Source organism: Leptinotarsa decemlineata, unplaced genomic scaffold (assembly GCF_025532065.1).
Source record: "Leptinotarsa decemlineata unplaced genomic scaffold, Ldec_3_MD MMD2_tig00026328_RagTag_RagTag, whole genome shotgun sequence".
Lineage (NCBI taxonomy): Eukaryota > Metazoa > Arthropoda > Insecta > Coleoptera > Chrysomelidae > Leptinotarsa > Leptinotarsa decemlineata.
The window spans coordinates 31,061,063-31,071,695 of NW_027412688.1; the positions used below are offsets into that span (position 1 = coordinate 31,061,063).

Sequence of the window (10,633 nt, forward strand, 5' to 3'; positions counted from 1 at the left end):
TTGATTCTGATTATATTGAAGAAAAAATAATACTTCAAAAAAATAGCGAGCGGCAGCTCGTTAACAAAAAAACTTTTTTTTTCTAATTTAATGCAGTTACATAAAAAACAGAGTGTGCCGTAGTCCACCTATGAGGATGAATCATCAATTTATCGATGTATGAGGGCCAAGAAGTACGACAATCGTTCAAAGATAACCTCTATGTTGAGATTGGCAGAAAATGAATCTAGCATTCACCTTGAATGGGATTCATCAAAGTTTTTCCATTTTTGTCAGCATCACAAAATTCTATATATTCCAAAAAGTAAACCGACTTTCGAAAGCAAAGTGGCAGTATATGAGTAGTCAGTTTCTCATTCTTTCTCTAACAAAAATTGAGAATAACACCATAGAAATGGTTTTTGGAGAGAAGCTTGAAAACAACCTAAAATTTTTTCGAAAAAATCTTTCATTGGCAATTAAGTCTGGCGGTACACCCTGTATGGCCACTATACTACAAAAAATGCATTTGATTCAGAAACATCACCTATGAAAAGAATTGGAATAATTTTTGTTGAATTGAGAATGAAAAGTACTTCGGGAATAATTATAATTCAACGAATAAGTACCGATGAGAAATTCTGAAATTTGATTTGAATGAGACTATTAGATCAAAAATGAACTGCTTATCGAGTTAGTGACTGAATGTGCAACGGCATTTTTATAGTGTACAAATACATCTGCATACCCTGATTCATATATTATGCAAAAATGTTGCTTATATCAATTTATTGGGATCACTTTAAACAAAATTTATAGAGTCTATAAATTGCGAAATGGCGGTAAAAATGTCAGCTCAGTCTAAGTACTTTCGAAGCAATAACTCATTAATTTTCCACAATTTTCAAGTAGTTCTAGGTTAATGGCAAGAGACCACTTGAATGGTCCCATTTTTGTGATGATTTATGAAAGGAAATATCAAAACAGTCGAAATTCACTAGGCTAGATGCATTGAGCGATTAGTTATCGACTTTTTCATAATGGCAGCCATTAATATCAGCCATCACTCCTGAAAACTGCTTTGTAAAAATTCTTGTGGAACTAATTTATACTTAGATATTCATAACGTAATGTGAATAACTACTGTTTCGAATTAGATATCTGAATTGAAAAACGTTACTAAGTACTTTACATTTTCCATTGGTATTAATCTTTCCTCAAAATATTGATACTTAAGGTACATACTGAAGCCTTTTCTGGTAATTACAATGCATATATATGTTCTAGTTTCATAGCCAAAATATTACAATATTTTCATACGAGAGCCCAATATTTTGGTAATTTTGCAAATCTCTTACCAGACCATTCAGTTCATCATCAGTTTTTTTTGTCATTGTTTAATATGATACCTTGATGATACCTTCATAATATGGAATCATGGGAATGCAGAACTAGACACCTTCCTGGAGCACATCAACAACGTCCTTCCATCACTTTCACAATGGAGAAGTAAGTCCACAACGAATTGCCATTCTTAGACGTATTGGTGAAGAGGACCGACACTAAATGGAAACAGCTGTATACCAAAAACCCACTCACACGGGACAGTATCTGAACTAGGAATCCACCACCATCAATCGACTAAGAGAGCTTTCTGACTCTGTGATACAAAGGAAGGTCTCGAAAAGGAACAAGGCATCATCAAAAATGACATTCAACGGAATAGTTACTCCAAAGTGATAGTGGAATAGACTTTGGCTAGAAGACAGCAAGAGCCTCACAAGGAAGGGAAGCCGCCACAACCAGTACTTGTACTTCCCTACATCAGATTGGAATTCAAGTTATACTTTAACAAATGTTTATGTTTCTATGTAATAATAGACTGACGAAACCAATATTGATTGTACTACGTCTCTTAACGGCATATTTTTTTCAGATTTTGGTATAACGACTGGTACCCAGTTACAGACTTACCCCTGTGCCTTCGTATTTAATAGTAACGAATCCAGAAGTGGATATTTCCATAGTCCAAACTACCCTGGACTATATCCCAGAGATACCGAATGCCATTACTTCCTTTATGGAAATGCATCGGAAAAAATACATCTGCACTTCGAATACTTCGATGTGGAAGGAGTTTTGCCGTAAGTTGATTACTGAATTTAACCCATTTCATGAGAGACCGTGTCATCGGTTCACGGTTAAAAAAATGGAAGATATTGAATTTGACTGAATTTGTGTAGCGAATGAAACAGGCCCTGCAGAGGCGTCATTTTTCCCAGAAAATGGGGGGAATTTTTTTGCACTGTTATATTCTTCATATCACATTGTATCAACTCCTCACCAGCATCGTTCATCTATTCAGTCAGGAGGTTCAATGATTTCTCGTCCCTCTTTTTGACTTCCATCAAGAGAATATAGAGGTTTGACCGTGTGACCTTGACTACAGACCTGAATTTTTTCTAGAGAATAAACTTTTTCATCCTTTCTTATTTTTCCTCAGCAGTCCACTTTTATCTCCAATTCCTTTCCACACCACTGTATTTTCCAATACATGTTTACCTTCGGAATTCCTCAATTATCATAATTTCTTGATGAATTCCGCTATTTTCCAGTCTCCCATGGCATACTCATTCACCTCATTTGATTCTCAATACTTTTTATATTTCCCTTGGACTCTTTCTCGCAGAGAATCTCTCTGCTCTGATAAAAAATCTTATTTTCCACTCAATCTCTTGATATATCGCGGATTTTTGCTTACCGCCATTTGGGCATTCCTATTGAACTGGATGTGGTTACTTTGATGGCCCAGTCGACTATGATCATTTTCTCCCCCATGCTACCAACCAACATCATAGCAAACATATCATGCTGCTCCGCCCGCATGCATGAATTTCTTTGCCGTTATCACTGTCCTTAATCACTTTTTATTCTCTACATAGATCATTTTTTGAATAGCACTCATTTTTGTCTATTCCCGCACCACATGGGTGGTGAAATTGGTGATTCAGCCAAACTGCGAAAATCTCCATCATTTACCATAGTTCATAACTATCGTCAGAGTTCTACCTCTACATCATGTCCTGTCATCCATTTCGTTTTGATTGGACAAATTTTATTTTTTGCCGAATTCATTGGTATCTATAATTCGGCGAATGCGCGACATTTATAATTTGGCGAGTTCTTAGAGCCTATAATTTATTGTTTCGGTATATATGATTTGGCGAATTCGCACGCGTCTATAATTTGGGGAATGCATATACTGTTTTGATTTTTTGATAGCGTCTTTCTGAAGAATGATTTAAAAGAAACTCAACAAAGCTTCGGATTCTGAATATTACTGGAGTTTTTCCCCGACACCAAATCGTTATTTTTACACCTCGACACGTGTTTCGATCACCAAGTGATCATCTTCAAGAGGAAGATAAAACTAAAAACTATTCAAAACTAAAGCTACTTATACTAGTCAGGTACATCATTCAGGTAGGTAATCAGTAATACCACCCATACAAGTGTACCACCCTAAATTGATTTTACAATTGGCCTTTTTATTATTTTACAATATGTCCTTATGTATGTTTAAATGTTACAGCTATATATAGAACAATTTTCAGCTATATAAAATTAGTTTCACAATATTGCCTATCTAAATATATTTACAATGTGTCTTTTTGTAGTAATCAGTAAACCCAACAATATTATTTCAACAAGCTATATAGTATCCGTGTCGAGGTGTAAAAATAACGATTTGGTGTTGAGGAAAAAACTCCAGTAATATTCATTACTACAACAAAGGTTCCGAACAGTACATCACAAGTACTTCGGATTCTGGTTGAGTACCCGTTATCATTCAACAAAAATGAGCAAATGGACACGATCTATTGTTCTATACGTTATTTAACTTGTCATTTAGAAGGTTTTTTTTCTGTTTAGCGATTTTGGGTTACACTCATACACAAAAATATTAGGAAACATCAGTAAACATAATTTGTTCAGTGAAACGTGGTTACATAAATCCTGCGTCCTGTTTAGCGTAAGCTAAACTCCGCCAGTATAAATTTCTCAAAACGGTATGTTGAACATGAGAGGTCCTTCAGACTAGTTAAAAATGATTCGACATTTTCAAACTATTCTTTGGAATGCAAACATAAGTTCCCGAATCTAAACGATACGGAAATTTTGCACTATTCAAATGATTTTATTCTCTACATCGATCATTTCTTGAATAACATTCATTTTTGTCTGCTCCCGCACCACCTAGGTGGTAAAATTTTGGGCCATGAAGATAGAAAAAAATTATAGTAAAAAATGAATGAAAATAAAAAAAAATTGAAATGAGAGGAAAGAAAAGGAGAAGTAATAAAAAAAGGGAAAGAACCAGGAGAAGGTTGGGATTTCCCAACATGCATAACTTGAAGAGAATTCTGAGTTGTTTGAAATCTTCAAAAAAGTTTAATTTCTCCCAAGTAAGAGAACAGTCCTGAAGAGTCCACAAATTTTGACGTGACAATTTTACAAAATTCTCAACTTTTTGCTGTTTTTCCGACTTGAGAAACTTGGGGAATTTCTGGCCGTGAAGATAGAAAAAATAATAGTAGAAGTATTAATTTCTTTAATTTGTATTGAATATTCCTATACATGGTGGAAGACCAATGACCTTGGTCTAAAGTGGAATAATTCCCATTATTATTTTTATAATCACCAAAATTTATTTTTGTTTGTGCATAGCCTAACGGGCATAATCATTCAGCCAAGTAATAGCTAAGTAATAAAATTAATATATCATAGTAGTAACTAATCCCTCGGCTTTCATTTCTCCGAAAGTTGGGAAATTTTGCTGGTGGAGTTAGGAAAATTTGGATTTCCTTCCCTACTGGTTTTTCTTTTCGCTACGGCCCTGGATGAATAGTTTGAATTTTTGTCGAATTCATCGGTATCTATAATTTGGCGAATGCACAAACATTTATAATTTGGCGAATTCTCTTGAGTCTATAATTTGCTGTTCTGGTGTCTATGATTTGGCAGATTCATGTGTCTATAATTTGGTGAATTCATCTACTTTTTGGTTTTTTGATAGCGTCTTATTAACGAATAATTCAAAACTTCCGATTCTGGTGAAGTACCCGTTATTATTCAACAAAAATGAGCCAATTAACACGATCTATTGTTCTGTAGGTTATTTAACTTGTCAGTTAGAAGATTTTCTTTCTGTTGGATGATTCAGAGTTACACTTATACACAAAAAAACATAATTTGGTCAGTAAAACGTGGACTGCGGTTACATAAATCCTGCGTCCTGTTTGGCGTAAGCTAAACTCCGCCAGTATAAATTTCTCAAAACGGATAAGAATGATTCGACGTTTTCAAACCATTCCAAACCATAAATTCCCGAATCTAAACGATACGGAAATTTTTTCACTATTCAGGCAGGGTTGAAAACTCAATTATATGGAATCCTTAGAAATTCACAAACATAAGCATTGCGGATGTAACCTTCTAAATGACCAAATAGATCAGCTCTACTTACCGGTTTTCAGATAAGCGTATCTACTCACATTGTCCCAGGTAAACAAAATTCAGGTAATAGGAAAAGACACTTAGGACCGTCTGTTATTACCGACAGAGGTTTTTATAGGTATGTGTACATTGTTTATTGTATTCGTTTCATAATGTCCTTGTTGGACCAAACTGCAGTAACGTTGGTTACAAATACAAATGATATAAAAACAAAGAAAGATTTAATTCACATTTTCCATGATGATCTCCTTCTACATAGTAACGGCTACATCCATTAATTCATTGAAAGACTACGAAATTTATCAGATGTCATGGTTTGAAAATTTTTCAGTTTAGATATCAATTGACACCATTCTGTAGTACAAAATTTATTGAAGGGCTCATAATTCTTAATTATTATCTCACCTTATTGAATTTTGCAGATGTGAGGCAGTATCGGCTAGTGATTATGTAGAATTCTCAAACTACTTGACAAGGGACCGAAAATATTCGAGATATTGCGGACAATTGAAGGAATTCGACATCGAATCTGACCGCAAATTTTTCAGGGTGACTTTCAGGTCCAATGATAGGCTGGACGGAACTGGATTCAACGCGACATATCACTTCTTAGACGAAGTGGAGTCCTTGGCGAAGAAGCCAAGCGATAAATCGGACTCTCCGAATCGAAAAGACGGTAGGTAATTGATTTTTATGTGGCATTAAATATGTAGGTATGTGTGAAGTACAGAATGGCATTTTCAAAATGAGCAATGAACAATAATTTTGAGAGCGATGAACAAATATTTCAGCTTCATTATCTCACAAAAAAAAATATATTAGTTTTTTGGAGTTCAATGTCCTTTTGTTTCTGGATAAAATCGGAAAAACGTGAAAAGATTTTTAGATCTCTTGGTCAGAAAAACTCCTGATTGAACTTGCATATACTATAACAATTTTCAATTGAAGGTGATTCATTAGCAACGTTGCACTTGAAGTGACCAACGTATAATCCTCTTACCAAGTATGTAGAGGCGTACCAAAATAATATTTTTATCTAATTAAACACAGGTAATTACGTAAAAATTGTTATAGTAGGTGGCGCTACCTGGTGTCAATGGTAAAACTGATTACATTTTCTTATTATGCCTAATACAGTACTTCAAAAAAACTGAAAAAGTCACAAAATGATTATTATGTTCCTTTCATAAAGAGAACTACAAAGCAAAGAAATAATTACCTATGTTATGCTTATGAAGTTTCAGAATCCATTGACTCGTCCGAAGAGGAATCCCCAGTCACACTTAAATCTATTATTATTTGGTCAAAAATAGTGTCTACCATCCCGTCAAATCTACACAGTTTCTCTTCTTCCTTGATCACAGGGGCTACAGCATTAGCCCAATCTTCTTTCCGTATCCGTTCCATTGCGAGTTCCAACAAACGTTGGACATTAGAAATTTTATGTGTCACGTTTTCACGAGCTACGTAACCCTTAATTTGAGCCTAGATTAATTCTATCGGGTTCAACTCGCAATGGTAAGGAGGAAGTCTCAAAATGGTGATGCCTTCAGCACGAGCTATTGTATCCACCACATGCTGGCGAAATCTGTCACGATGCTGTTCAATGACACTCATAAGCTCGGCCTTAACCATGTCCTCGGAAAATGGAATTTCTTTTTGTCCTAACCAACTCTGCATGTCTGATTTTCTAGTGGTCATAGTTGGCATCTGTTCTACTAATCGGCTGTGATAAGAAGCGTTATCCATTACTATTACCGAATTTGGCTCGACTCGTGAAAGAAGGGATTCAAACATCCTTCAAAGCGTTGGGTGTCCATGTCTAAATCTATTTGAAATCTGGTTTTCCGTTAATCAGCTGTCGCCCCCATACGAATGACAACTCTCAGAAGTTGAGAAACTTGTGCGAGCCAAGGACTAACGAGGTCTTACCTTTTAACGTGTGATTCCTAACACGCATGAAAAAATTGAAAACAGTTCCGAATATTTTCATTAGCACCGGTAATATTGACAAGATTGTTGAATCTTGACTGTTGATCGATGATGAAACAAATCAGGCGTGTTGAATATGAACATAAGTTATTGCTTAGTGAAAGACGTGTTGCGGTTTTATGTAAACTGTTTAGTGGAAATCTCACTCTGAAATGTTACAAAACTATGGAATGTCTATTCGATTTTTTTATGAAAGAGTGTAAACTTAAACGTCCGTAGATAGCTGTGACATCTATTTTCCGGGTTTTTTGGCCGTTATCTGCAAGTTTTGTGCCTGAAATTTCATATACAACTGCGGTAGACGTTTTCAATGCCAATGAGGCAACGGATGAAGTTTTCTGGTGTGTCCCCATAACAGATACAGACTTGCTTTGGAACTCTGAATTTTTTCATTGTTGATGTGAGTGGCTTGCTTTATTATTTTAATTAAATGCTCTGAAAATAGTGAAATTGAGTACAGGTAGCCAAATTTTATTAGTGTTGATTCGCTCTTTCTTTTTTCGCCGCAATTGGGAAATACCCTGTAGATCGTGATTCTGGTAGATTCAGAACGAAACATCAAAATAACTGGCTCAGGTATTTAGGAACCCTTTTGAATGTCTACATTTGATCTTGAAGCCTTTCCATGGAAGAGTCTAATGAGCAAAGTATTTGATACCCTCGACTCCCAAAAAACTGACACTAAATTGAAATCATTTTTTTACCCCCTGAATTACCCCATGAATTACTTGTTTTTTTCCAGGTTTGAGGTTGCTGCTCCTTCTCTTCATCTTTCTACTGACCAAACTGGGAACATAATCACATGAAGCAGGGAGTTTCTGAAGCAATAATCAATTTATCTAAAAGTGTTTAACACTCAAGTGATTTTTAAATAAAAGTTATTTGAGAAACAATAAATGAAGTGTACATGAATGGATGTTTTTCCATGATGAGTGGTATTTTATGTTGAACTGTAGAACTGTTCACAATTATGTTGATATTATAGTATTTTATATAATTGTCTTGTTTCCTTTCATTTTCAGTACAAGTAGAAGGAATCAAAAACATTCAAATCCGTTTCAATTTGTCGTTTTTTTATATTACTCAACGCAAATATTCCAAAATTAATCTAAATCGAAACGTTTTTAGATAAGTAAAGAAAAACCTTTTGAACCCAAACCGCGAAGCAACAAATGTAATTTGATTTCAAGTGAAATATTATATTATAATGCTATATTTTGTATATACTAGTTCAAGATATTTGAGTTCACGATCTGTAATAATTGATTCGAAAACAGCATCAATGTTTTCTACTACAACACGAAATCCTTCAAATTGATGACTCAAAAGCGGCAGCCATTGAATTTGGAAATCAATGGTGAATATTGATAGTGTTTGGTAATTCATTGCGACATTGTAGACCAAGTCACAAATAGACTGCTAAATTTAACATTACTTATACTCGTACTCGACTATTGGCACCATCTTACGGCAACGGCAGAACTACCCCACTTAGTCACAAGTGTAATGCTAAATTTAGCATTTAGTATAATGCTAAGTTTAGCATTATACTTGTGACTAGGTCTAAATTTAGCCAATAGTCAATATTTCTATTAATTTCTGTCATGAATTGATCTTTGATTAATGATGTTGCCAATAGTGGTATTCCTCCTCATAAACGAATAGTTGAGGTTACCGCAAAAACCGCAAGAGTTGACATTCGTTAATGTATTATGATTGTGTCAAATTTGAAAATTATTCATTATCTTCATATATATTCATTATGTTGTTTCCTATTTTGGTAGTATATAGAGGACTGGGTGAAATGAGGCGGAATCGTTTTTTGTGTGAAACTAACAACAGACGTTAAAGAAAGTGTGCATTTCAATATCATTGAAAGGGCGATTTAGGTTTGTGAATCAAAATAAAAGAACAAAAGGTATGTATAAAAATGGAAAGTAATACTCATGTCATTTTTGATCAATTTACATATTATGATGTTAGCATATCAATAGTCAATTCCGTCAAAAATTTTCGCTATTTCTACTCGACTTATGTTGGTCGAACAGAGAGAGCGAATAACTTATAGCAGGATAGATAGATCTGGAATATATTAATGCGAACAAAACGTACTGAATATCACTATAAAATGTCCACAAATGTAACATCACTAACTTGTAAAACACTTTAATTTTAGTCCAGTAGATAAACAAAAAAGCAAACGTGTTTACTCACCGTAATATATTTCCATTCCAACATTCACATGAAAATTAAATTTGTTCACAACGCACACAAACTGACAAATATATTCCAAAAGAAAAATATATATTTGATGATAAACGTTGTTTATAGTTTTACATTTTTGTAGATTCACAAAATGAATGTTTGACATCCCTAACATGAAAAGACAAATTTTTTTGATCCACGTATTGCTTCAGTGATGCCCACACTAATTCGATGGGATTCAAATGTGGGTGATAGACTAATAACAGATTTCTACCATCTACTGCACATCTTGAGGGAGGGGCTTCTCACCGGCCATGACTCAGTCCGGCAGTTGTACATCTGAATTTACATCATTACGTAGTAGAATATGCAACACACTGTACAGTTACACGAACACCGATATTAACGGTATGCAGTGTTCTTTTAAAAAAGTGGCTCACATACATGAAGTCGAGTGAGCAATATCTGTCGATAGATTTACATGAAAATTCTACAAGAAATGAGTCGCTACACCAGTGTATAGGCATTTTAGTTCATACAAATGTCTGTGAATCGATTGTTTCCTGTTTTCCATTCACATAAAACATGACAAGTTATCTATATTATATGTATCTGTTCTAAGGTATTTGTTATTCAGCCCTACTTTGTTTAGGTGTCCAGTTTTCCACCTTCACATTTTGTTACTTCATAACCAGAGAGTTTGATTATGGATAAATGGTTCTTCAATGAGTCATAATGACAGTTATGCATTTTTATCACATGAGAAATTTCACGTGGTGTACTTTTCTGAAAACTACACAAATAGCGTCTGCAAGTGGTAATGATTAGATGTAGTGTCAAAAATTTATAATGATCATGTCAGACGGCATACCAGTCTGACATGATCATGTGTCGAATTTACGATTCTATGAGTGATAATTTGATTCATCAAATTCACTCC

The 10,633-nt window shown here is 34.6% G+C and overlaps 1 protein-coding gene across 1 annotated transcript in view; it reads left to right on the forward strand.

Annotated features, from left to right (window-relative positions):
* Sol1 overlaps positions 1-8,485 on the forward strand; it is a 425,973-nt gene extending 417,488 nt beyond the window's left edge. Inside the window, exons 12-14 of the mRNA XM_074182744.1 lie at positions 1,916-2,123; positions 5,919-6,172; positions 8,231-8,485. Coding sequence (XP_074038845.1) covers positions 1,916-2,123; positions 5,919-6,172; positions 8,231-8,286 — 518 coding nt within the window. The 3' untranslated portion in view covers positions 8,287-8,485. The remainder of the gene's footprint in view (positions 1-1,915; positions 2,124-5,918; positions 6,173-8,230) is intronic.
* The last annotated feature ends 2,148 nt before the right edge of the window (positions 8,486-10,633 follow it).